Raw genomic sequence first — 27959 nt, 5'->3', positions numbered from 1 at the left:
TTGAAACATAATTCCTAGTCACCCAGATGTCTCATTTTCGATTGTACTAAAACAGCTTCTTTTTTTTTTTGTCTCTTGTTTTCAGCTTGAAGGTTTACTTATACTGTTCGCCTGTTACTAAAGAGCTGTTGTTAACGAGCCCGAGGTACAGATTTTGGGAGAAACGAATTGTAAGTTTTATTTTTTGAATGACACTAATTCTTCTTTTCAAATGGGAAATATTTTTTGAGGTGTATTGAACAAAGCATCGGCATTATGCAAAGCCCGCTTCCTCCACGCTATATTTACCCACAGTAATTACAGTGTTGCAGTTTAGCCTTTGAAATTCATTGGTCTGGAAGAGGTTGCCATTTTATCGTTGCTGATTTTTCTTTCTTGTGCCTCAACATGTTGACCTAGATGCTTAGTTTTGTCTAATCTCACAGACTCTCTTGCTGAGTTACGTTTTATTACTTTAAAGTATAAAACATTCATTAACATAATTGATAAATCCTTTTATTTAGATCATGGGATAGATTAGGAAAAATAAACAAAATGTATGGGTTATAATAAGAAAGGGATAACGATCAGAATAAAAATAGAATGGATAATTTTGAACCTGGCAGACTGAAATGGATCGATCCAGCAGAAGGTAAAGGGGAGAAAAAAGCGTGGCACGTTGAAAGTGCGAAGATGGTGGCACAAGTTCTTTTATAACAGTAATTGCTATAACTATGCATGGATTTACTTCAACCCTGGATCAAAAGACAAATTCTTGGTTTAGGCTAAAAAAAAAAAAATGATGCACCAGTCTTGGTCTACAAGAGACATAAATTACTCTAAAGGAAAAATGCAGGTTGAAGGGGAAAAAATAAAAAGGAAAAAATATAATGAACAATTAGAAGCTAAACATGCCAGAGTGGCAACTTTTATATCGTACAGAGATTGAAGGCAAAAAAAATATCATAAGTTTCAAAGAAGGTGTTATTTACTATTAAAAGGAACAACCTTTTAATAGTATCAAGAAGATATGAACATAAATGCAATTGACAAAATAGCCTCAAACGGGATACAGTAGTACCTGGTCACCCAGTGCTTGGTCAGAGAAAGAGCCACGAGGAGTAGATAGAATGAGGGTTTGTGATATGGATTAATCCGTCAGTAACTGGGGATGCGGGCAGAGAAGTCTGAAGGAGCATCACCAAGAGTGTGTGATGTCTGATTGCTGGCAGCTTTCAGCTCTCACCTCCACTTGCCCCACATCTCGGCAAACTGATAAAAAAAAAAAAAGCCTGCCCCTTCCTTGGCACCTACATGGAATTCAAACATGCAAGCCCAGGCCCACCCCATAACCACGAAAAAAACCAGGGCCACCTGCTCCCATTTTCTCAGGTCACACAAACCACTTCCTCCCAGCCTGGTTTCTACCCTCCTCTCCCCAGAAAGTCCCGCAGTGAACATATCGCGGTGTTTTCACACTCTCTTGGTTCATGTGTGGCATCTTCAGTCTTAGCCTCTGGTCTGTCAGTGGGGGTGGGTTCCGTCCCCCCTCTGCAGAGGGACACAACAGCAGGGCTGTAACCTTGGCCTTGGTATTAGGCCTGAAGTTACTGTGGGTCAGTCTGGCCAGCAGTCAGGAAGGAAAGCTGAAAAAGAAGGAGAGAAGAGCGGAGATAGGCTGCAGTCCACAGGGACAAATGGGGACCCATGTCTGCCTCCCACTCCTCCCAGCCTTGGTAACACTGCCATCCCCTTGGTCACTGAGTTCCAGACACGTGGCCCAGGGCTCCAAGAAGCTCGGGAGGATACCCAGCCGAAGACGGAGGTGCCGCCGTACTGCCCGTGGCAGTGAGGAAGGCCAACAGGTCAGCAGCGTAGCCGAGCTGTCATAATTTCTGGTGCCTTTCAGGGCATTGAAAAATGGCTGCTGGTTCGCTTCTGCCTTCCAGATCTCACACAGGTGTTTCTTGTGGCCGCTGCTAACCTGGAAGTACACGTGGAAGGGGCTCATAGGATAATTCCAGCTCAGCTGAGTGGATGTCGTCCAAGGCCACCTCATAATCTAAGGGAGAAAAGGGGCAGCTCCACAGTGGTAGCTGGAGAGCTTACCAGACCACTCTCAGAAGCTGAGAGACGAAGGAGACAGGAAGTGAGTGAATATACAGAGAAGATTTAAATGGCATGGTTAATACATGCGAACCAGTCGAAACACAGAACTTTAAACCGAACAGGGGAAAGATCTTTGGGTAAACTTGGAACGTTTACCAAAACTGAGCATGTTCTACGTCACTAAAGAAGTCTCAAGAAATCCTAGTGATCTGTTCTTTTACCATAATACAATGATGTTGGAAATCAGAAATACAAGGAGAGTTAAAATCATCCCATACACATGGGCGCTAAATGCATACCACAAGCAACTCTAGGTTAAAGAGAAAATTGTAAAGAAAAACATACAGTACTTAGGACTGATGGACCATGAAAGTGTGACATGTCAAAGTGTGTGGAGCACAGCTAAGTTAGTACTTGAAGGGAAATTGAGAGCATTAAATGCATTTCTTACAAAACAGACTGGAACTAAATGGAATAAGTCTTTGACTCAAGAAGAACGAAAAGGAGCAACAAAGCAAACCTAAGGATGTGTGAAAGGAGAAAATAATAGAGAGAAAATAATAGGACAGGTTAGTGATAGAGGCTACCTACCACAGAAAATAAAGGGGAAGATTAACAAAAGTAAAAGCTGGTTTCTAGAGAAATAGAGATAAATTTAGGGACTTCCTGGTGGTCCAGCGGTTAAGACTCCGTGCTTCCAATGCAGGGGATGCGGGTTTGATTTCTGGTTGGGGAACTAAGATCCCACATGCCACACGGCGTGGCCAAAGCAAACAATCAAAACAAACAAAAGAAAACAAAACGAAATAGAGATAAATCTTGCCAAGATAGATTAAAAAAACAAAGATGCATATAAAAATACGGAATGATGAAAAGGAAGATACCTATTAATAATAGCAGTGCCTTGTTTTGAAAATTAATGTGATAGTATATTCAATAATTTAGACACAGTGGATAAATACTGGAAAAGTAGGAAGATACCAAATTGAGGCGAGAAAAGTAGACCACTTGAATAAAGAAGTAGGCATCAAAGACATTAAAACAGTTTTCAAAGATCTCTTCTTCAAAAAAGCCCCACACCCAGATGGTTTTGTAGGTGCATTTTGCCAAATGTTCAAAGAACAAATAATCCCTATTGCAGGAAAGACTAAAAAGATAAGCTGCTCAACCTCACTGGCAAAATGGATAATGATAGGAAATGGGGGGGAAAAGGCCATTTCACGCGTGAATATCCTAATTAAGCTCATAGCTGACTGAGTCTCACAGTATTAAAAAGTAGTGTATCATGAATACAGTGTGTTTATTCCAGAAATGCAAGGATATTTCCACACCTGAATCTCAGTCACTGTAAATTTTATGACATCAGTGGGCTAAAAGGGTGGGAAATTATGTTTATTCATCAGCTACTTACTGAATGCCTCTCTGTGCTCCTCGCTTTTCTAGTAAAATGTGCACGTACACTCCGACCTTTTCATAGCAGCTCAAATCTGTGAATTAGGCCAACACGCCATGGACTGATGGCAGACCGTGTTCTGCAGCAGAAAACCTAAACACATAGAATACATGGGGAGGTGAAGGGAGGAAAATTGAATTCATAGGCGTAGAATTGCTGTGTCTGAGGATGTGTAAGTTTATAAGGCATTCAATCCATATTGCCACATCAACCTCAGGAAAGGTACTGTATTAGCTCTATCATGTTTTGGGGCTGTTAAACCATTATTATAGTGAAATCAGAAATTGTTCCACAGAGAGTCTGTAACGTCTCTTAGTTCCCTTTCTGTGTTTGAGATGGCAAAGGCATATAAAGCCATGAAAAACCATGAAAAAAATGTATAATACAATGTATACATGACCTCTTATTTTATTTTAATAGATATCCATTGAAATTGAAACTCCTACCCAGATATCTTTAGTCGATGAAGCATCAGGAGAGGTAACTAAATATTAAATACTGTGTTTTTAAAAATTATTATTATACTCAGCATTAAATGATTTTTTTATCTTTCTCCTTGATTTGATTGCTCATGTAACCAGAAGTAAAATTTATAGTAAATGAGTGAGTTTGTAGGGAAAAAACATTTGTGATGTATTTATTTTCTACATCCGAAGGACTGGACCATGTCGGAACTGCTTCTATGTAGTATCACATGCTAACTATGGGAGCACCATAGTAATGCTATTACCATACAGTGTGATTGTCACATTTATTAAGTTTATTATAATGTTCAGGATATAAAACTGTGCTTAATGTTTTTGCAGCAAATTTATGTATATTGTGATTTTTTTTTTCTGAATCATTTTCGTATTCAAGAAAAAGACATTGTCCAAGTGGATCCAATTTATTTTTTTGTCCTTAAATTTAGAGGCAGGTACTTTTGTGTTGTGCATTTATCTTTTTTAATAGTAAGTAGGAGTACCAACCCACCTTTTCTGTATTTACTTATTTTTATCTCAAATTATACCTAGGGCTAGGTGATGTTTTCCTATCTTATGGCAAATCTAGTTAATATTTGTTCCGTAGCCCGATTGGAACCTGCTCTGTGGACACGTTCAACTCTGAAGGGTGTCCTTGGTGGTGTGACCGTGATGGGACAGGGGCCGTCCTTTCCCATGTCCTCCCTGGAGGAGATCAGGCACTGGAGTACTTCTAGACTTCCCGTCCTGAGGGAGGGGAAAGGGGTGGCCTGAACCTTCCTAAATGCCATCCTGAGCTCGGTTAGCTGACACTTTGGGGGGTATGCTGTCAGTGCCCGGCGGTCTGTAACGAGTGTTGGTGAAAGGCTTTCTCAGAATCGGGCACCGGGCAGCAGGTGGCTCTTGGAGAGCTGAGTCCAGCCGCCCCACTACGGTCCCTTGCATTTCTCCTCTCCCACTGAGAGCTGTGTGTCTCCAGCTCCAACCAGCGAGAAAGCCCCTTCTAGAGGGCCTTTGGGACGAACGATGTCAGACATCCAGGGGGAGTCACCAGGGTCGAGTGGAGAGCTGACGCATCCAGAGCTCCTCCCCACCCCGCACTGAGCCCCGAGAGGCTGCAGTGTCCATCAGGCGCCGCGTAACGGGACGCTAACTGCATGCTGCATGGTGACTTGGGACCAGGCTGCATCAGACTTTTTTTTTTTTTTTTAAACTGTCCATGCGGCTTGCAGGAACCTGGTTCCCTGGCCAGGGATCGAACCCACGCTCCCTGCAGTGGAAGCGTGGAGTTCTAACCACTTGACTGCCAGGGAATTCCCTTTTATCTTTATTTATTTTAATAACAGCTTTATTGAGACGTAATTCACATACCGTACCATTCGCCCCAGTTAAAGTACACTACTCAGTGACTGTTAGTGAATTCACAGAGTTGTGTATCCATCGCCACAATCAATTTCAGAATATTTTCATCGCCCAGAAAGAAAGACGGGACCCTGTTTCTCCCTCCCGCCAGCTCCTGGCCACCTACCAGTCTAGTGTAAATCTCTATGGATTTGCCCATTCTGGACATTGTATTTAAATGGACTCATACAGTGTGCGGTCTTTCGTGACTTCTTTCACTTTGCATAATGCTTTCAATATTTATCCGTGGTGTAGGATGTATCAGTCCTTCATTTCTTTTTTTGGCCAAAGGATATTCCATCGTATGGATAGACCGCATTTTGCTGGTTCAGTCATCAGCCAGTAGACATGATGGCTGCTTCTACTCTGGCCAGCATGCGTAACGCTGCGGTGAACATTCACGTTTCGTGCGGCCCTGCGTTTTCGCGTCTCTCGCGTGCATACCCGAGAGTGGGACGGCTGTGTCACACTGTAACTCTACGTTTAACCATTTGTTTGTGGGTGACGGTTCCACTTGTTTCCAGGCTTTGGAGAGTGGGGAAATGAGGAGGAAGGCACACCACGTTCTTGGGAAGTAGTTGCGTGTGCTGTATTCAGGAGGGCTTTGTTTAGCTGGGTCCTAATGATAACGTCTATGATGATTATTTTCTTCTTTTATTTTCTTTTTAGAGGGAAGAGATTGTTGTGACTCTCTTACCAGCTGGTCATTGCCCAGGATCAGTTATGTAAGGGGGCTCATCTCTTTTGCCCATTTATTTTGTGTAGATATGTATTATATTTGTAGAAATAAACCTGTAGGGTCTAGAAGATAACCTGCACAGAGAGGTTCAAGTCTTATGATGGCAATTCCTGTAATCTTTGCTTCCAAATTGAGCGTGGGGGACTGAGGTGCAGGTCACGGTCGAAACGTGGCTTGAAGCCTTCAGTAGCAGTCTCTCCACTGGCTTTGCATCTTCCCATCACATGGATTTTTCTCTCCATGAGCAGGGATGATCTCAGTAGACAGTGGAAGGTGCTGATGTACTTCAGAGGGCGTTGCTTGCAAACTCAGCGATATCTCCATCATGTTGTTATTTTCCTCCTTTGGGAAGAGGTGCAGCTGAGCGCCTGGTGTGGTTTAGTGCTGTGGAAATTCCATTATCACCTTAGCATAGTGGCTGTGCTTGGAGGCAACCTGGGCTGTGGATTCAGTATATATTTGCTTTATTAGGATTTTGTCCGAGACTTAGAAGTCACTGAGGTCTGTACCCTTTTCAGGTTTTTATTTCAGGGCAACAATGGGACTGTCTTGTACACGGGAGACTTCAGATTGGCAAAAGGAGAAGCTGCCAGAATGGAGCTTCTGCACTCCGGGGGCAGGTACTCCGGGCTTTACACAATTCTTGAATGTTAAGGCTGCGCTGTTTTAAAGGTTTTATTGTTCTCCCCCCACCGCCCCCAAATATGAAGGAGCCTTTGTTTCTATTAGAAGTCGAACTCACTGATAATGATATTTGTAACAGGAAAGCAGACTTTTCCGCGTGAAACGAGGTAATGGTCACACTGCGTGTGTTGACTGGGGTAGTAGTTACATGAATTGGTCAAAATTCACTGAACCACATATGCAAAATCTGTGTTATTTTCTTATCTGGAAATCATTTCCTGACAAAGTTGATAATAAAAAAAAAATTCCAAATGGAACATCCATTTGGATGTCTAGATGTTCTCTCTCTCACAAAGAGTTTAGATTTTCTCCATATTTTATTTCCCTTGAGGTGCGTCACCCCCCTTGTTTCATTTTTGTTTTCAGAGTGAAAGACATCCAGAGCGTGTACTTAGACACAACTTTCTGCGATCCGAAATATTACCAAATTCCTAGTCGGGTACGTCTCCCTGGAGCACGGCCCGCGTTGCTTAGAGGGAAGTTTGTGGGATTACAGGTCGCGTGGTAACTGACCCCATTTACGTGAATATCTGGGAACCCTGAGAATGGAACAGCATTCAGTTAACAGCACTTAATGGAATTAACTGCCTTCGAACCTTCCTGCGCAGGAGGAGTGTCTGCGTGGGATCCTGGAGCTGGTTCGCAGCTGGATCTCTCGGAGTCCGCACCACGTAGCGTGGCTCAGCTGCAAGGCCGCCTACGGGTACGAGTATCTCTTCACCAACCTCAGCGAGGAGTTCGGCGTCCAGGTGCCTGGCAGCTCTTTCTTTCCTCTGGGTCCTGTCCATCCTCCCAGCGCTGCCCTCCCCTCCTTCCCCGTTTCCCCCCAGAGCCCCCCAGACTGGAGGCCGTGACAGATGGACACAGCCTTTGTCCTCTTTGTTTATTCGCTTCCTCTTGGGAGGAATTGACAGTGGGAAGAGCCCTTGGGTGAAAAGTCCCCTAAAGGAAGTAGTTTTTCAAAACTGTGGGTCATGAAATAAATTCAGTGTTTGTGAGCAGCAGTGAGAATAAACTTGACCTAGGAAATATCTGAGTGTGTTGCTGACGGTCAGAATAAACATTGTCTTGTGAAAATTTATGTGGGAATCAGATACGTACACATCTAGATCTTCCTCGACTTAACCTCAGGGCTGCGGCCCAAGAAATCCATCGTAAGCTGAAAATCTCAGAGTCAAAAATGTATTTAAATACCCCTGGCCCACTTAACATCATAGCTTAGCCTCAGCTACCTTAAACCTGCTCAGACTTGAGGACCCGGGGAGGGGGAAGGGTAAGCTGGGACGAACTGAGAGAGCGGCATGGACATATGTACACTATCAAAGGTAAAATCGATAGCTAGTGGGAAGCAGCCACATGGCACAGGGAGATCAGCCCGGTGCTTTGTGACCACCTAGAGGGGTGGGTTAGGGAGGGTGGGAGGGAGGGAGACGCAAGAGGGAAGAGATATGGGAGCATATGTATATGTACAACTGATTCACTTTGTTGTAAAGGAGAAACTAACACACCATTGTAAAGCAATTATACTCCAATAAAAATGTAAAACCGTGCTCACAACACTTAGGTTAGCCTACAGTTGGGCAAAGTCGCGTAACGCAGCGCCTATCTTACAGTAAAGTGTGGAGTGTCTCGTGTAATTTATTGAGTGCCGTGGTGAAAGTGGGTCCAGAGCGGTGGTGGGTGTGGACGGTGGCCGTCCACCGCGTGACCGCGCGGCTCACTGGGGCGGCAGCGGGCTGCGTCTCACCAGCATCGTGAGAGAGGATTGTACCGCCAGCTCAGGAAAAGATCGAAACTCAAAATCCGAAGTCCGTTTTCTACGGGATGCATATTGGTTTCTCGCCATCGCAAAGTTGGATCATCCCGGGTCGAGCATCCCAAGTTGGGACCGTCTGTACATACATGCTGCGTTCGCATCCTCGGTTGCCGTGGAAACGTATTTCTTCCGGGGGGTCATGGTCAGAAGTGTGTGAAGAACGCTGTCCTCGGGCACTGAGCCCCCTCCCCATGGAGGGTTCACATCAGGCCAGGCTGGGAGCCCGCGCTCACCCGCCCCTTCCGGGTGGCTCGGGGCTGGGCTCTCGGGGCCCCGGGCATCCGGGTGAGCTTGCCAAGTGCTTCCTGCAGCGCCCACTTCCCATGAGAGGAGATGGACTTTTGGTGGCGACTCTGAACAAAACGAAACGCTGGAACGAGTCGGACGTTTAAATTCTACTTCATTCGTCAACTTGTACTATCTATCCCCCAGCTAACAGACTTGGGCTAAGAACTTAACACTTATATACAACGTAATTTGGTAAAACTGAAAAGATTTAGTGCTTCTGCATTTGCAATTTAAAAAATTCTCCCTCCTTCCCTCCCTCCCTCCCTCCCGAAGCCCTGACTTCCTAAGCCCTTCTTTCCTTAATCCTTCCTTACGTTTTTGTGTCCCAATGTTTTTGGTGTAAAGCTGCCAATTCTCCATTTGGGGAAGGACTTGCTTTCATTCTGAGATTGTCGTTCTTATGTTTTTTGGTGTTCAAATGGTCCTTTAAAATCACAGTGATAATAGGTTGTACGTGTGCACACAGACTTGCACACATTTTACTATTTGCTATTTTTCTTTTCTCACGTCCTCTCTTGGCAACCACTTACCAGTCCCAGATTTGTTTTGTGAATTTTAGTGGTGTGTGAAATCGAAAAGACTGGAAGCTCCTCCAGCTCTGAGGCCTTGTAGGGAGAAACCCTGGGCCGAGGAGGGGTCCAGGGATGGAGGCGGGGGAAGAGAAGGCAGGCCTTAGGAAGGTGACCCCAGAGTCACCCCAGAGTGAGCCCTCTTTCAAGTCTCTTAATCCCTCTGTAGGGGTTAGAAACAATTCTAGAGAAGAATTTTAAAAGGGAGGACAGTGAGGTTTTTTAATTTAAAAAAATGATTGATTGATGATTGCCATGCTGGATCTTAGTTCCCCGATCGGGGATCGAACCTGCGCCCCCTTGCAGTGGAAGTGTGGAGTCTTAACCACTGGACCACCAGGGAAGCCCCTGATGAGGTTTTTTGATAGAGGGACCTGAGAGATGATTTATGGCAACCTTTTCAAGCATCTTCATTTTTGTGAGGATGAAAGTTTCTCCCTGTTTCTCTGTGCGTCTCAGAATTTGCCTCTTTTATTTCCCTCTTAGGCCAGAAAAGTCAATTCCTTGTTACTTCTTGTTAGTCATTAGTAAACAGGTAGTGAGAGGAATAAAGGATAAGTCGCAGGATATCACAGGATAAGTAAGAAGTCATGCTCGGGTTCTTTTTTTTTTTTTAATTTATTTTATTTATTTATTTTTGGATCTGTTGGGTCTTCGTTGCTGCGCGCGGGCTTTCTCTAGTTGCGGCGAGCGGGGGCTAGTCTTTGTGGCAGTGCACAGGCTTCTCACTGCGGTGGTTTCTCTTGTTGCAGAGCACAGGCTCTAGGTGCGTGGGCTTCAGTAGTTGCAGCATGCAGGCTCAGTAGTTGTGGCTCACGGGCTTAGTTGCCCTGCGGCATGTGGGATCTTCCAGGACCAGGGCACGAACCCGTGTCCCCTGCATCGGCAGGCAGATTCTTAACCACTGCGCCACCAGGGAAGTCCCATGCTTGGGTTCTTTCTATACCTGTCTTGGTATTAATTACCACAGCGATTTAACGTTATTCTAAACTGTTTTGTTATTCAGACTTCAAAATGAGAATACTTTTTTGGGGAGTGCAATTTCATTATCCTTATATTAATTTAAGTACTTGCTGTTTACTCAAAACTACCCAGAAAAGAAGATTTAAGTAAAACCGACATGTGGGTTTTAACGATTTAAAACGTATTCGCTTTAAAATTCTAAAGGTGGCTGAGGTTTGTTTTGCTTTGCTTTTTTGCATCTGCCGTCCCCCTTTTCCTCCAATAAAGAGGTGTGTGGAAAGCGAGGCTCTGGGTCTCCACTTCCTCATCCAACTGGCCTCCCTCTCCCCCAGCTGCCCGTATGCAGCGTGTTGTGTGTGTCTTCATGAGCAAGTGATTCCTTTTTTTAGTATTTTATTTTATTTATTTTTTGGCTGTGCCTCATGGCTTGCGGGATCTTAGTTCCCTGACCAGGGATCAAACCCGGGCCCTGGCAGTGAGAGTGCCGCGTCCTAACCACTGGACCGCCAGAGAATTCCACGAGCAAGTGATTATTGATTGTTCTCTGCAGTACACCCCATATTGAGAATCAAGCTTGACATAGAGCAGGTGCGCAATAAATATGAATCGAATGACTCTTGATGGATCGATCCAGTGAAGTCCACCAGCCGCGTCGCCAGACTTTTCATTACCACCCACAAGAGGTGGTAACGCCGACTGCTGGGAATAGGATCTCAGCGTCCTGCACTGAAAGAGCTGAAAACTAGGCTTCGAGGAAGAAGAAAGACTTAGTTTTAACTGGATGATTTGTCCTTGCCTAATTACCCTTGAACCGTTTATTTACAGGAAATACAATTCCAATAATGTGCTTTATTTGTGTTGCTTTCCTCAGGTTCACGTGGATAAACTAGACATGTTTCGAAACATGCCTGACATTCTTCATCATCTCACAACAGACCGTGACACTCAGATCCATGCATGTCGGCATCCAAAGGTATGTGGTGAAGTGTTTCTCTTGTTGTTTGTGTGATCCATGAAAAACAGAATTTTAGGTCCAGAAGGAACCTCAGAAATTCCATTTTGTTGGCTCTTCTATTTACAAATGTAAAAACTGAGGCTGAGATCTTGTTAGAAGATCCAGGTCATGCAACTACACATCACTGTATTCCATTACCGTAAACTTCCTAATTAGGAAACAGACACAGATATTCAATACTTTTAATTTTTAATGAAATATATTTATACAATTGATATGTGTTTATTTGTAATGACTTATGTAATGAACAGTTTATTTGTAAGGAAATTAGTAACATGTTAGAACTTATAATTTAAGAAAACAATCACAACCCGTTGTGATTTACTTTTTTAAAAAATAAATTTGGGCTTCCCTGGTGGCGCAGTGGTTGAGAATCCGCCTGCCGATGCAGGGGACACGGGTTCGTGCCCTGGTCCGGGAAGATCCCACATGCCGCGGAGCGGCTGGGCCCGTGAGCCATGGCCGCTGAGCCTGAGCGTCCGGAGCCTGTGCTCCACAACGGGAGAGGCCACAACAGTGAGGCCCGCATACCACAAAAAAAAAAAAAAAAAAAAAAAAAAAAAAAAATTATTTATTTATTTCGGGCTGTGTTGGGTCTTCATTGCTGTGCAGGCTTTCTCTAGTTGCAGCGAGCGGGGGTTACTCTTCCTTGCGGGGCGCGGACTTCTCATGGCAGCAGCTTCTCTTTTTGTGGAGCGCGGGCTTCAGTAGTTGTGGCACACGGGCTCAGTAGTTGTGGTTCATGGGCTCTAGAGCACAGGGTCAGTACTTGTGGCGCACAGGCTTAGTTGTTCCGTGGCATGTGGGATCTTCCCGGACCAGGGCTTGAACCTGTGGCAGGCAGATTCTCAACCACCGCGCCACCAGGAAAGCCCGTGATTTACTTCTGAGACTCATGACACGTGCGCATTTATAAACTTTATTTTTATTCTCCTCATTTGAGATAAATATCTATCTAGATATAACTTTGCTTTGAATTTTGAAATAGTTACATGTATTGCTGGTCCAATTTCAAATGAATGTTTTTAGTGTCTTTGAAACTCACTGGTAATTGGTTTTCTGATGCCACGATAGAACTCCCTTGTCTTATTAACTGCCAGGTGTTAAATTTTAAATTGGCCTTTAACATTTCCATTTTAATTTATATTGTCATTCAGTGTCACTGCTACTAATTAGTCATCTTCACATGTAGGGGTATGTGTGACCCTAATTGTTCTCTAAATCTTTAATCTTAGTGTTCATATGCTGAGTAATTTTTATTTTAGTAAACAGTGCATTTATACCTTTAGATAATCATTGTAACAGTAATATTAGGGCTGCTGGCTCAGTGGTTAATAATCCACCTGCCAACGCAGGGGACATGGGTTTGAGCCCTGGTCCAGGAAGATCTCACATGCCGTGGAGCACCTAAACCCGTGTGCCACAACTACTGAGCCTGTGCTCTAGAGCCCATGTGCCACAACTGCTGAGCCCGTGTGCCACAACTATTGAGGCTTGCGCACCTAGAGCCCATGCTCTGCAACAAGAGAGGCCATTGCAATGAGAAGCCCACGCACCGCAACCAGAGAAAGCCTGCACACAGCAACAAAGACCCAACGCTGCCAAAAATAAAAATTAAAACAAACAAAAAAACCCAAAAAAACCCCAGTGATATTAGCTCCATCAGCCAAAATCCTAAAGTAAAGTTGCTCAGCACTAAAGTAAAGCAAAATTTAAAAACAACAACAACAACAACAACAAAAAACGATTCTTATCCATAGCATGGAAGATTCTATTTCAGACCACTGCAGAACTACTAGGTAAGAAATTACTTTTGATCATGGTCAGCTGCATACTATAGCTTGCATCATGAATTTATTTCATCATTCTGTTTGTATATGTGCACACACACACACACACATGCAATGCATTAATGGATGAATAAAAACAATGTAGATACAAAGTAGAAACTCTTTTGTCCTTTTTCTTTTGAACTTGTAGTCTTTGCCCCTACCATGCCACATAAATATTTTAATTGGCAGATTTCTTTTTGCTCTCAATTTTCTCACAAACCACAAAGTAGCTTAACTCTACCCCTGTCATTTCCCACATGGCTACTCGCCTTGACACACTACTTCTAGTAGCTTAAGGTATGTGTCTCAGGTCACATAGCCTTAAAAATATTCAACAGAACAGCCTGCACAGCCCTGGAGCACGCGCGTCCACAGCCTCGTGAGAAACAGCACCAGCAGTGCTCCGATGGTATTTGATTTGGATGGAGTGTTCATGATTTTGAAGGATTCCTATCTAAATGTAATGTCTTTGGGAAAATAGTCCCATTGTTTTTTTTTGTTTTTTGTTTTTTGTTTGTTTTGTGGTACGCGGGCCTCTCACTGTTGTGGCCTCTCCCGTTGCGGGGCACAGGCTCTGGATGCGCAGGCTCAGCGGCCACGGCTCACGGGCCCAGCTGCTCCGCGGCATGTGGGATCCTCCCGGACCGGGGCACGAACCCGCATCCCCCGCATCGGCAGGCGGACTCTCAACCACTGCGCCACCAGGGAAGCCCTCCCATTGGTTTTTAACCTTTTAAAAACACATGTTACTTTCCTCTCCAACTTTATTTTGATAAATTTTAAAGCAGTAAATTTGTTAGACTAGTACAAAGAACACCATGTACTCTTTTATTCTAAATTGAAGTGTAGTTGATGTACGTTATATGTTACAGGTGTACAATGTAGTGATTCACAGTTTTTAAAGGTTGTATTCCATTTATAGTTACTATAAAATATTGGCTCTATTCCGTGTGTTGTACAGTATATCCTTGTAGCTCATTTTAAACCTAAGAGTTTTTACCTCTTAGTCCCCTGCCCTTATTTGCCCCTCCCCCTTCCCTCTCCCCACTGGTAACCACTAGTTTATTCTCTATATCTGTGAGTTTTGTTATATTCACTAGTTTGTTGTATTTTTTAGATTCTACGTATCATATCATACACTATTTGTCTTTCTCTGTCTGACTTATTTCACCTAGCATAATACCCTACAAGTCCATCCATGTTGTTGCAGATGGCAAAATTTTATTCTTTTTTATGGCTGAGTAGTAGTCCATTGTATATACTTTTATCCACCACATCTTCTTTATCCATTCATCTGTTGATGGACACTTAAGTTGATTCCATATCTTGGCAGTTGTAAATAATGCTGCTATGAACATTGGGGTGCGTGTGCCTTTTCAAATTAGTGGTTTTGTTTTTTTTTCTGGATATATGCCCGGGCGTGGAATTGCTGGGTCACACGAACACCGCGTCGTCTTCCTCTGGCTTCCCCAGTGTGTAAACACTGTCACGTCTGCTCCCTGACGCACTCTGTGTCTGTCTGTCTGTCTCTGTGTAACTAGCACCCCCTCCCCCCAATCCACTTGAGAGTCAGTAGCAGATGCCGTGACACTTCACCGTAAACAAGGACATTCTCCCGCACGACCACAGTACAGTTTCCACACTCAGGAAGTTTAGCACTGATACGACACTACTGGATGTGATGGAGTCCATATTCAAACTTCCCCAGTCGTGTCCTTTATGACTTGTGGAGGCAAGAGCAGGGCCTCCTGCTCATAATAAAATCATCCAGGATTTTATTAAGAATCATCTTTTGCATTTGCTCAGGCCTCTTCAGTTTCTTTTGATGTAGATCAAGTCTCAAACCTTTTGCTTTTCTTTCATCACACTGACATATTTGAAGAGTTCCCGTCGGTTGTTTTGTGGAACATTCCTCAATTTGGACTTACCTGTTTCCTCATGTCTGAAAACTCATCTACTTTTGTTTTTGAGACCCTGCCTACAAACAGATTTGTTGAAAATATTTAACTGCTTTACTGTATTTTTTAAATCTTTCTTAGGCAGAGGAGTATTTTCAGTGGAGTAAGTTACCCTGTGGCATTACCTCCAAAAATAGAATTCCACTCCACATAATCAGCATTAAGCCATCCACTATGTGGTTTGGAGAAAGAGCCAGAAAAACCAACGTCATTGTGAGGTAAGCAAGCAGTGTCTTTCGAGAGAAACCTTGCTTTGAGGTCAATCGATAGTTGAAATGCAATCTAGCCTAAGAAGAGGATATATTATAATTGTGGAAAATAACTTCTGAAATTTAAACTCTATTTAAACTAAAAAGATGCAGCTTTCAAAGCTGTCTGTTGGCTAATACCATTGGCCAGTATCTCCTGGGGTCTACTTGAGTTAGAGCGAGGAGAGCGTTAGAGACAGGGCATTTGCCTGGCAGGGAGTGAGGAATTGACGTTGTGTGAAGTAGAAGAGCCTTTGTTGGAGTAGAGGAGCCCCATACTAATCCCCATGTTTTAGCAAATTTCCTTAATGTTGGCCATTCGGAATGTCTACAGAAATTTACATTTCTGGAAAGAGATCCCCCTTGTCCCAGGAAGAAATTCTTGATGGTGAGCTGATTTCATACTGCAGGAGCCTGAAAAAGAAGACTTGAAATTTCGGACTTAGCTCAGTTTTGATAAGTGACCTTTAATTTTGTGTTTTCATCTCACTTTAGGACTGGAGAGAGTTCGTACAGAGCCTGCTTTTCTTTTCACTCCTCCTACAGTGAGGTAAGAGGACCCCATATACTCCCCTTCGTGGCTTCTGCGGGCATCTCCTTTTCTACCGCTTAAGACTGGTTGTGGCTTTTCCTAAAGAAATGCAGGGAAGACATCTCAGTGGATGAGCTGTGTCACTAAGTCTAAAGGAAATTGCTATCATTACTTGTTTTCAGCCTAAACATTGAAGAAAACATATGATTAAAGTTTTCTTTCCAACTTGCTTTCTAAATGTATGTTAAATGCCCCACTTCAGTTCTGTTCATGTGTCATAAAAAATCGTAAATCTGACTGTATAGCACCTGGAACTGTATTTGGTGTCTTGTGATGACCTATACTGGAAAAGAATCTGAAGCTGTACACCTGAAACTAACACAATATTGTAAATCAACTATAGTTTAATAAATAAAATTAAAAAGCAAACAAGCAAAACATGAAAAGCTTCCCCAAGGAAGGAATAGTTAAGATAAAAGAAGATACTCCAACATTATACAATCCAGGGAATATAGCCAGTATTCTGTAATAACTATATGTGGAGTATAACCTTTCAAAGTTGTGTCACTGCATGTATACCTGTAACTTAAATATAATATTGTACATCAACTATACTTCAGTAAGAAAAAAAGAAGATTGAAAAAAAAAAGAATCGTAAATCTTATTTGAAGGAGTGCTGAAGATAAAATCTCACTATTGGTAGCCTTAAGGCACTGTCCAGATTCTTGGCCTCTTCCAAAATTTGATTGTACTGAAAAGCCGTTTAAAAAATAGCCCTGAGGGCTTCCCTGGTGGCGCAGTGGTTGAGAGTCCGCCTGCCGATGCAGGGGACACGGGTTCGTGCCCCGGTCCGGGAAGATCCCACGTGCCGCAGCGGCTGGGCCCGTGAGCCATGGCCGCTGAGCCTGCGCGTCCGGAGCCTGTGCTCCGCAACGGGAGAGGCCACAGGAGTGAGAGGCCCGCGTACCGCAAAAAAAAAAAAAAAAAATAGTCATGAATATTCAGCAATGAGGAAGAACAAAGGTGACTGAGGTGTAGACCCTGTCCTTAGGATCTAGTATAGTAGAATTACTCAGTTGAAGAGGGCTTAAAATGGTTTTGTTATGGTGCTTTTTTTTTTGGCTGTGCCACACGAAATGAGGGATCTTAGCCCTCCGACCAGGGATCGAACCCGTGCCCCCTGCAGTGGAAGCGCTGAGTCCTAACCACTGGACCGCCAGGGAAGTCCCTGTTATGGTACTTTTTATATAGGAAATTGACAAACTAGAATGGGAAGCTGACATACGTAATTTATTTGCAGAGTCCTCATGCATTTCCAAAGTAAATGCCAGCATCTTACAAGTGCAGGGATTCAGTAATTTCATGTATTGGAGAAAAAGCAGTATAAAAGCTGGCTTTTTATGACACTTGAAGTCATACATAATTTTAGTTTTGCCCTTTCTGCACTTAACGCATTTCCCCGATAGCGATTATTTTCGTATTGGGGGTACATGGGTCCAGCTCTGCAGCTGTGAAGCATGGGCGTGGCAATGATTTGAACAGGTGGATTCTTGCAGAGCTCCAGGTAGCAGCATTATTTTTTTTTAAATTTTTTATTGAAGTATGGTTGGTTTACAATGTTGTTAGTTTCTAGTGTACAGTAAAGTGGCTCAGTTATTTATATATATATAAATATATATTTATCTACATTCTTTTTCAGACTCTTTTCCCTGATAGGTTATTACAAAATATTGAATAGAGTTCCCTGTGCCCTACAGTAGGTCCTGTTGTTTATCTATTTTATGCATAGCAGTGTGTATATGTCGGTCCCAAACTCCTAACTTATCCCTCCCCCACCCCCTTTCCCCTTTGGTAACCGTAAGTTTGCTTCTATGTCTGTAAATAAGTTCATTTGTATCACTTTCTAGATTTCACATATAAGTGATATAATACCTGTCTCTCTCTGGCTGAGTTCACTGGGTGTGAGCATCTCTAGGTCCGCCCATGTGGCTGCACAAGGCATTGTTTCCTTCTTTTTTACGGCCGAGTCATATTCCACTGTATGTATGTACCACACGTTCTTTATCCATTCGTCTGTCGGTGGACACTTAGGCTGCTTCCGAGTCTGGGCTGTTGTGAATTGTGCTGCTGTGAACATTGGGGTCAGGTAGCAGCATTCTTATCAAGCCGGGCAGAAAACTGTAAACGATCATTTCTTATCAAAGTAGCACAATGACATCTCTGTTCAGTAACTGGGCTTAGCTCGCAGGCACAAATGGATTATCTGAGAGCAGCCTGGAAGGAATTCATCGGGATGGTATACTTTCGTTAGTGTCTTCTTCGTCAGTCTATCCTGACTTTTAGGTTGTCGTCAGAGCCCCTTCCTGGTGATCTGTCCTGGGTTCGCGGCATCTGGCTCAGCGTCACTGTCGCTCAGCCTTCCTCGTACCCCTCAGCATCCTTTTCTGTCTCAGCCACAGGGAGGGCTTCTCACTGCGGAAAACCTTTCCCTCGTAAGTGCTCTTATCGCTCTTCAGCAGCCAAGTTGGGAAGCGTAGCCTTCCTGGGATCCCGTGGGGTTAGCTGCCAGTGGGGAGGCATCTCCCTGCCGCTTGGGTAGAGGCGTGGAGCGGCTGAGCGGCTTCCCCCTCCTCTCGGGTGACAGCAGTTCTCCTGCTCGCGGCGGCGGGGTTACCCGGAGCTCTGGCTACTCGTCTTCTCTCACTGTGTCCAGGGAGGAGAGAGAGGCTTTCCGGAAAACGGCTTTAAGTAATACGCCTATATCCTGTGTACAGAACATGCTGAGCTGTATTTAAAAATGTAAATAGTAGGGGGCATTCCCCAGCGGCCCGGTGGTGAGCACTCCGCGCTTCCACTGTCGGGGGCACGGGCTCCGTCCCTGGTCAGGGAAGGAAGATCCCGCATGCCGCGTGGCGAGACCAAAAAGAAAAGGAAAACAAATGTGAATAGATTTAAAGATCATTTCCTCCCCCCCACCCCCGAGTACGGTTGGTGCGCCTTGTTTGCGGATCCCTCATTTACAAATCTGCCCGCTCGCTGACATTTGTTTGAATCCGCACATCAGTGCGAGTGGCGTCTGCGGTCGTTTGCACACGCGCACAGCAGGGCCGCCGAAGATGTGAGACGCCCGACATGCACATTCCCGACTCGGGGCGCGCAGGCTGGCCTCCTGCCTTCCTGTTTCAGCTCCCGGGCTGTAAACGCGTGTCCCCTTTGCTGTCTCCTTACGGCCGCGTTTTCCATATTTGTGTGCTTTGGGGGCGATTTCGCTGCTCGAATCAGCCGCCATGGGTAGCGCTGAAGTGCTCTCAAGCGTTCCGAGGCCCAGGAAGGCCGAGATGTGCCCCGCTGAGGCGGTGCCTGTGCCGGCCAAGTCCCGTTGAGGCGTGAGCCGCAGCGCCACTGGCGATGAGCTCGGTGTGCGTGGATCGACAGTGTGTCCTACGTGCGGTGTCTTTAAACGGAAGCACACGTAAAACACGGCGGACAGAGCGCTGCGGCTGGAGGTTCACGGAAACGCTGTATTTATTTCCCCCGGGAACAGAGCGGTCTCCTGTTTGCAGCGGCTTATGGCGCAGAACTGCTGCCCAGAACGAGGACGGACTGTGTTAACGGGTAGTTTGCAGGCAGGCATCTGAAGAAAGGGCTTCGGTGCGGACCAGTGGGAGAGGGTGCCCTCTACTGGGTATCTGTTGTCTCCTTGTGGCCACTTCATCTCTCAGTAGATAGGAACCGTTTCTGGTGGGTCTGGCCTGACTCTCTTCGCTCTTATCCCCTTCAAAAGCCTCAGATTTCTACCAGCCTCGACTCTGGATTGATTATGCAAATCCTATAGGTCGCGGGCCAGGTAAATAATGCCTTCCCTTTGCCTGCCTGCTCTGAAAGGACGAAGGAAATTGTTTATGGGAAGTATCCAAAGCATGCATCTTCCTGTCTTTCCCCTTTGTCTGAAGGTTCCCATTTTATTTTAATACGGAGTTATTAATAATTCCTGGGTTTCCTACCACTTTTGACTTGGTGCTTTATTTGAAAAAGTTGGGTACTAATCATTACTTTGTGTCTCCGTCTCCCCATTTGCAGAAGGGAATACAAGTCTTTTGTGTTGTCATTACCAACTTTGTAACAGATCATTTTATTGAATGTTTAACTATGTGCCAGGTTCCAGGGCCAAGCACTTTACCCACATTATCTCACTTATACTTTTAGATGAAGAATATAAGACCTAGAGACGTTAGGTAACTTAACGGAGATCACAAGCTCACCAAGATCTAATAAGTGGCAGAGCAGAAGCGCTTCTGGGTTGTTGGAGATGTTTTGAGGAATAGTGACAGAATTCCGCCTGTTTAGCGTTCTGAGCTTTGCAGAAAATCAAGGTATTCATGACATTTTCGCATGGCCTTGTTTAGATTAGAATAAACCCTGAGAACAAATCAAGCAATCTCAAAGATGTAGTTCCCCTTGGTATTGCTAACGATTATTATGTCGGAGGAAAGAAAAGCAATTCGAAGACCTTGTTTCCTTGTGCGTATTAAATACTCAGCTGAATTCTTGCTTCCTTGAAGGGGTTTGGTTAACTTCGGGTGAGTGACCCTAGGGAAGGAAACTAATGTCACATGAAGAAACGGAGCCTCTGCATCCATCCGTGACCCTCGCTCCTTACTGGAGAGCAGAATCACCTACGAGCGTCCAAACCTCCTGACCCCCGGGCCCCAGCACAGCGCGGTTAGGGCACCTTCGGGGCTCGGTCTCTGTTCTCCTAGGAGGTCCCCGGGCGCCCCCACGTGCAGCCGGCACTGGGACGTCTTGAGAGGCTTTTGCTTCTCTTTCCCCGCATCCCTTTATCTGCTCCTCTAACGCCGGGGCTCTTCACTGTAGAGATAACTGATGCGTTTTATTTTCCTTCTTCCAGATTAAAGATTTCTTGAGCTACATCTATCCTGTGAATGTATATCCAAATGTCATCCCGTTAGGCTCAACTATGGGTAAAGTTCAAGAAATGTGAGTAGTTACTACTTGTGGGACTTGTGTTTTTGGACGGGATGGATCCAGAGACTAGTTTGGGGCCGGCAACCAGGGGCAGGGACGTCAAATGGGCGTGGCTGTAAATATGGGACTGGTTGGGAGCATATGGGCTTTCTTCACGTGAGTGTGTTACATACAATCCTAAATGCTTCTGGGAATCTGGCCTAAGGAAGCCGTTGCGATACTGAATTCCCTGAATGCCAGGTGTTCCTCTATTACTTAATAGGTTATTAGAATAGGACCTGCTTTTCTGCAGCGTAAGAACAAAGGTAAAAGTTTTGCTTTCTGGGCTTCCCTCGTGGCGCAATTGTTGGGGGAGTCCGCCTGCCGATGCAGGGGACGCGGGTTTGCGCCCCGGTCCGGGAGGATCCCACGTGCCGCGGAGCAGCTGGGCCCGTGAGCCGTGGCCGCTGCGCCTGCGCGTCCGGAGCCTGTGCTCCGCAACGGGAGAGGCCACAGCAGTGAGAGGCCCGCGTACCGCAAAAAAAAAAAAAAAAAGTTTTGCTTTCCCCTCAATCCTACAATTAGATGAATATCTACCAGGTTGTTTTAAGTGCTTGTATTTACCACTTTATTGTACTGAATTTTTTTTAAAAAAATAATTTTATTTATTTTTGGCTGTGTTGGGTGTTCGTTGCTGCGCGCGCGTGGGCTCTACTTGCGGCGAGAGGGAGCTACTCTATCGCTGTGTGTGGGCTTCTCACTGTGGTGGCTTCTTTTGTTGCAGAGCACGGGCTCTAGGCGTGCGGGCCGTAGTTGTGGCGCACGGCCTCTAGAGTGCAGGCTCAGTAGTTGTGTAGTTGTGGCACACGGGCTTAGTTGCTCCGCGGCATGTGGGATCTTCCCGGGCCAGGGCTCGAACCCGTGTCGGCAGGTGGCTTCTTCACCACCGTGTCACCAGGGATGCCCCCAAAGTAATTTTTAATTATTAAACATTGCTTTTCACTTTTGAAAAGCAGTGGTATGGTTTCCCCCATAGTTAGGTTTTTATAATCTCTCAAAGTGTTGCTTACCTTCCAGCAACTTCCCAACAGGAAAAATAAAATACTCGTATTCATTTCAGCTTAAAGCCTTTATGTCGATCTTCCCGAAGTGCTGCGCCAAAGTATAAACCGCTTGGAAAACTGAAGCGAGCAAGGACAATCCACCTAAACTCGGGTAAGAATGACCCTGGAGTCACAGGTGTGGGTTTCCCTGCAAGACCGCTTTTCAGGGTGCTCTGGTCTGTGAAAGCTGTCTTTTTTACTTTCTTCATGATGTCTTTGGAAGTGTAAAATTTTTAATTTTGATGAAGTCCGATTTATCTGATTTCTTTTATAGCTTGTGCTTTTGCTTTTGGTGTCATATCCAAGAAACTATTGCTTAATCCAAGGTAATGAAGACTTACTCTCATAGTTTATCATTTCTGGGTAGTTTTGACTTTCTTCCTTATTATATAGGGTATCTTCCCACCTTTCTACACGTCTGGTACTTTTTTGAATGCCGTGACTATATAATGGTATATTTGACCTGTCATTGTACATGTTAGGTTATTTTGAACTTTTCACTTTTATAAATATTGTGATGAGCAACATTATCTGTAAGTCTGTTTCACAGGCTCTCATTATTATTGGGTTAAGTTGTAGAAATTATGGTGCCTGATACATACATATTGCCAAATTGTTTTCCAGTATGATTATACCAGCTTATACAGACATCAACAGTACACGATGGTGGAAAGTACCTATGAACGATGACATTTGTCTTTTTTTTATTAGGTGTAGGTGTGCTATCAGTTTGTGTAAATGTTAAGGATTTCAACACTTTATTGTGATGTTTTCTTTTATATGCCTTCCCATTTTCATAGAGAGCAATTTCAAATTTTTGTATTGTCATAACAGAAAGAATACATAGTGTCAGAATAAACTTCTAATAGTATAGAAACTTTACTTTTTTTTCAGATACATACAGGTGAGTTAACGTGGAAATGTTTTGACAGATGATTTTTACAGTTGAAACACACCACGATACTGGTATAGTCACTGAGCCAGAAGAACATGAAACCGTCCAACTTAGAGGTGATACAAAAAAGTCCCACAGAAAGGTAACTGGCACATTAGTGGAGGAGCTATAACAAATGTGTTAACCCGTGGCTCAAAACGAAGCCCTAATTTGGAGACTAGGGTGACTCCAAGTATAGTAGCTAGACATCTTAGTCACCTTAAGTCCTTTAGAAAAGAAGATAAATAGCTGTTTGCTTAAACAACTATAGTTGTAATATAGAACCCTGGACTTTGGTCTCTTGACCTGTGCACTGTCACACGTCTTTTCCGGGCCTACCTCCTCACTGGTGAACTGGGGCTGGGTGACAGTTTCTATTCCCCTCCTCCTCCCTTTAAAAGCAGCTTTTAAAAATGCACTTTTAAGCTACATCCTTTATCAGTGGGAAAAGAGTTAACTTATAATTACCTGCGTCTTACCACGAGGTTCAGCACTAGGACATAAGCTGCCCTATACAGTAAGTAGCCTCGTGAGCATTTTATTTCCTTCTTCGAGGCCAGGTGCCATTAGAGCGCAGGAAAATATGTCTTCCCCCCGTTCCGTGCCACGTCACCCACCGTGTCACTGTAATGTATGGAAATGTCATCCTCCACGGGATGCTTCCTCATTTTCAGAATGTAGGTGGGCGGGTGCAGCGGGCTTAAGACGGTCACCTGACGCTAGGTGTGGCTTTACTCAGCGTCTTGGTTAAAGCTGACTCCATCTGTGTCCCCCAGTGTCTCTCACGGCCTGTGCTCTTGGCACAGGGCTGCATAACAATGACCGGAGACTGGGGGGCTACTCCTCACGGTTCTGGCGGCTGCTGGGACGCCCAAGCCCGGGGTGCTGGCAGATGTGGTTCCTGGCGGGGGCCCCCTTCCTGGCTCTCAGCCACCTTCTCCCTGCGCACTCCACACGGCCCTTCCTCTGCCCTCTGCGCAGGGGCACGGAGCTCACGGGGCCACTAATCCCATCACATGGGTCCCCCACCTCATGAGCTCATTAGCATCTGAAGGCCCCACCTTCACCTACCCTCACACTGTAGTCAGACATTCAAGTTATGAATTTGGGGAGGACGCAGACATTCAGCCTATAACATATGCATAAAGTAGGCATCGGAAAATGTCAAGAAAAAACTGTCTCTGTTAACTCAATCAGCCAACTCCTTGAGCATCTACTATCTGCAGAGCAGAGACTTTGCAAACGTGTCTCCTAGTCTGGGTGGTTCGAAAACCTAGCTGATATACAGAATCAGCTGTAGAACTTAACTTAAAAAATAAATTATTCGGTCCTACTTTCAGGGGCTCAGTAGGTGTGAAATGAGGCGTAGAAAGCTGTTTTATTTTAAAAGCTCTCCAGAGGAGAACCACTGATGAAGGCTCTGGGGCCTTATTTGGGGCGCACAGACCTTTAGTCTCAGTGCACAGCCTGGCTTTGTGACAAGCTGGAGGCTGGTAGATAAACCGTGCAGAACAGCCCAAGAACACGGGGCCTTTTAACCTCTCTGGGAAGAGGAGTGAACTCCCGCTGATCGCAAGTCCATGAATTAAAAAACGCAGCTAGGAGCTACAACTGGGATTTTTAACTAGAAGCACAAATTGGTTCCTTTTGCATCATCCCGTGTTACCTACACACCTGTTCTGTTCATCCCACAGAGGAGGACGATGACAGTGACCTCTTCGACGATCCTCTGCCAGTACCTTTAAGGCACAAGATTCCAAACCAGCAAACGCTTCACCCTGAGGTACTTCCCACAACCGCGATGTCACAAAACCAGCCTGAAAAACAGCGCGCAAGCGCGGGATGCTTCGGCGCAGAGAGTACGCCGGCTCTCCTCTGGGCGGGCTTTATAGATTGCGAGGAATCCAACAGCGAAAGTGAAGAGTCAGAGATCCCCGCCTCAGCGCAAGGGGACACGGGCCCTGTCCCACAGCTCCGGAGGAGCGCTGACGGGGAAGCGCCACGCTGGGAAGTGTTCTTCAAGAGCAGCGCCGGCCTCACGGATGGCCGTTTGGAAAGCCTCCCGTCCTCCACGGAGGCGGGGGGCTCCCAGTCTCCGAGGCTTTTCAGTGACTCCTCTGACGGGGAATCCACTCACATCTCCTCCCAGACGTCTTCTCAGTCAACACACATATCGGAGCAAGGAAGTCAAGGCTGGGACAGCCAGCCTGACACCGTTCTGTTATCTTCCCAAGAGAGAAACGGGGCCATGAGCCCCCCGCGCAGACGCGTCCACAGGCCAGGAGTCAAAGACAACCGCCCTCTTGCCCCTCAGGTGGAGCAAAATGCACTCTGCCCAAAGGACGCACACTCTGATTCGAAAAGCAGAGACCAGGGCGTAAGTACGGGTCCTAGTGCTGCAGAAAGAACCGCGCTCAGCGCTGGCGAGCGCACGCCTCCGGAGAAGAGGCCGCCAAGCCTCGGCGGCGGCGCAGATTCACAAAGCTCCTCTGACTTTGAAATTCCCGCCACGCCAGAAGCCGAGCCACCTACACAAGAGCACTTACAATGTTTCTACGAGAAGTTGGCAACAGGGGAGAGGATAGTAGTTGAAAACAGAAAAAGCTCACTTCATTCTAGAGCAACCACCAAAAAACCTATACCAAGAGATAACAGTCCAGATCCTAATAGATAAACTAAAATGGAATACTTAAAAATGTTCCTATAACCTAAAAGGCGGCAGTAAAGGGGAAACAGAGGACCAAAAAATAGAGGGAAAACAAGATATGGGAGAACTAAATCCAAACATATCAGTAATTTCATCAAAACAGAGGAAAAACCATAAACCAACTATATATCGTGTCTACAGGAAGCTGACTTCCAAAGACGTGGGCAGGCTGACGAGTGTGTAAGGATGGAAGCCTTTACCACGTAAACGTTCCTTGGCAGGAAGATGGAGCGGCTGTGTTACTAATGAGAAAACATCCGGCTCACTGAGACACAACCCTGAAAGTACGGTACAGCTCTGGAATATACAAAGCAACAACAACGGACGGGAGGAAGACAAACGAATGCACGATTACGGCTGTAGCAGAAAGTGTACCGACCATGAGCAGAAGGACGGAACAGCACCGACAAGCAGCCGGGAGAAAGTGGCACTAAACACTGCGCTTCACCCAACAGCAGACACACGCTTTTCAAGTTTACACAGGACAGCGTTCACCGTGACAGACCATGTCCTGGGCTGTAAAAACACTGGAGATTTAACGAATAAACTTGCATCTATTACTATAAACTGATGGCCACAGAAGAAAGTCAGCCCCTTACCTATCTCAGGTGCTCCATCACTTAAGAGCATGGGTGTGAATACAGTGGTAAAATCAAAGCCTAAAAGAAAATACTTAACAGGCTTTCAGCTTCCTTGAAAAGTCCATCGATAGGTTATGTTTTTGCATAGTTATGTATGTGGATTTAATAAAGTTATTAGCAAATACTCATAAACGCTTTGGTTTGCTGATATTTCATAGATTAAGAAAGCAAAAGCAGAGATTTCACTTCGAACGAGTTTAAGCAGAGTCTCTGAAAAGCAATTTGCGGATCAATTAAGCTAGCAGTGACGCGCAGAACCACCGCGCCGCGCTGTAATTAAACCAAAACTCCAACACTGGAGCCCCAGAACTAATTAAGGCTGCAAGACTCCGAGTCAGCGGGGCGGGAGGAGAGACCGGGTGCCCGGGGGGCCAATGTCAAGCGGACCCGGGAAGCCAGCCCCTCACTTGCCCGGAAGGGAATCCTCCATTCACAGATGTGGGCAGAAGGATAAACTAGCCCCCGGCCATTTACACGGGAGGAACACCGGGCAGTGACAACTACACTTCCCATTTCCGCCAAGAAGCGCCAGAGAGGGGCGAGGGGAAGGAAACGGCACGGTTATTAGGGGTCGGGGCTGAGGGTGAGGGCGCAACTCCTTTCTGACGGTTCTTTGAGGAATATGTCGAATCACAATTTACAGCAAGTGTCTCTGCCCTAAATTACTCAACAGTCAGTTTTATTAATAGGGACACCAACACAGACTGGTCTGAGCATAGTAAGGTAGCTGAGGGCAAGAATGTGAAGTTGAAAGGGAACGCTGACCCCTCTCTTTCTAGCTCAGAGGCTATAGCCTAAGCTGTTGACGCAATACACTCCACACACTCAGGATTACGTATTATTCCATATCCTGCCCAGCTCCCCGATGAGTACCACTGCCTAAATTCAAGGTCAATATAAAGTCACCGGAGAGAACCAGTGGGGACTGCAAAACGTTCAATACTCATAACTACGACAGGCCTAGCACAGGAACGCAGAAACTTCATTTTTCATTTTAGGCTCTAAAAACTAGTCACACTTCATAATGACACATCACATAATCAACTGTTACTACTACATACATTTGTATCTATTCACTGCCATTTAAGACTTCATTTTAATAGTATAGCTTATGACCCAAGGTGGGTGTTAAAAACATGCCTGTAAACATTCTTCTGAATATATTCTTAGCATTTTAGAATCTCACCATGAATTTAATATTCCGTACTGCCACATTTTCATTGTTGTTTCATAGGCAAGTCTGGCATAATAAATGCTGGCTGAACGAAATTTAAGGGCTAAGAGCACTAGAACAGACTTCGATCAAAAAACCTCTAGTGACCACCAAATATCTTAAAGTACAGGTTTATAGTACAGAGTAATTACAGCTAATACTTACATATGGTACTTACTCTGTGACAATGCTTAATTCTTTTACAGGTCCTTTCCTCCTCACGACCGCCCTTTGAGGTAGGTACACTTACTATCCCCATTCACACACGAGGAGGTGAAGGCACAGGTAGGTTTCGTCCATGTCGTTAGTAAGGGGTGAAGCCAGGACTCAAACAAGGCACTTCAGGCCC

General features: G+C 45.1%; 1 protein-coding gene across 3 annotated transcripts in view; it reads left to right on the top strand.

Moving 5' to 3' along the window:
- Positions 1 to 26529, top strand: part of DCLRE1C (DNA cross-link repair 1C) — a 43945-nt gene extending 17416 nt beyond the window's left edge. For 2 of the 3 annotated variants that reach the window (XM_059059177.2, XM_059059179.2), the window contains 12 exons: positions 86 to 170; positions 3962 to 4021; positions 6073 to 6128; positions 6661 to 6762; positions 7193 to 7265; positions 7435 to 7575; positions 11334 to 11435; positions 15349 to 15485; positions 16011 to 16065; positions 20957 to 21045; positions 22133 to 22227; positions 24744 to 26529. In XM_059059177.2, coding sequence (XP_058915160.1) covers positions 86 to 170; positions 3962 to 4021; positions 6073 to 6128; positions 6661 to 6762; positions 7193 to 7265; positions 7435 to 7575; positions 11334 to 11435; positions 15349 to 15485; positions 16011 to 16065; positions 20957 to 21045; positions 22133 to 22227; positions 24744 to 25723 — 1975 coding nt within the window. In that variant the 3' untranslated portion in view covers positions 25724 to 26529. The remainder of the gene's footprint in view (positions 1 to 85; positions 171 to 3961; positions 4022 to 6072; positions 6129 to 6660; positions 6763 to 7192; positions 7266 to 7434; positions 7576 to 11333; positions 11436 to 15348; positions 15486 to 16010; positions 16066 to 20956; positions 21046 to 22132; positions 22228 to 24743) is intronic. The other variant, XM_059059178.2, reaches the window with a different exon arrangement.
- Positions 26530 to 27959: the final 1430 nt, after the last annotated feature.

The sequence above is a fragment of the Kogia breviceps genome, chromosome 3 (genome assembly GCF_026419965.1).
Source record: "Kogia breviceps isolate mKogBre1 chromosome 3, mKogBre1 haplotype 1, whole genome shotgun sequence".
NCBI classification, from domain to species: Eukaryota; Metazoa; Chordata; class Mammalia; order Artiodactyla; family Physeteridae; genus Kogia; species Kogia breviceps.
Note: the sequence above shows the minus strand (reverse complement) of the source record. Positions and strands in the feature narration are given on the sequence as shown.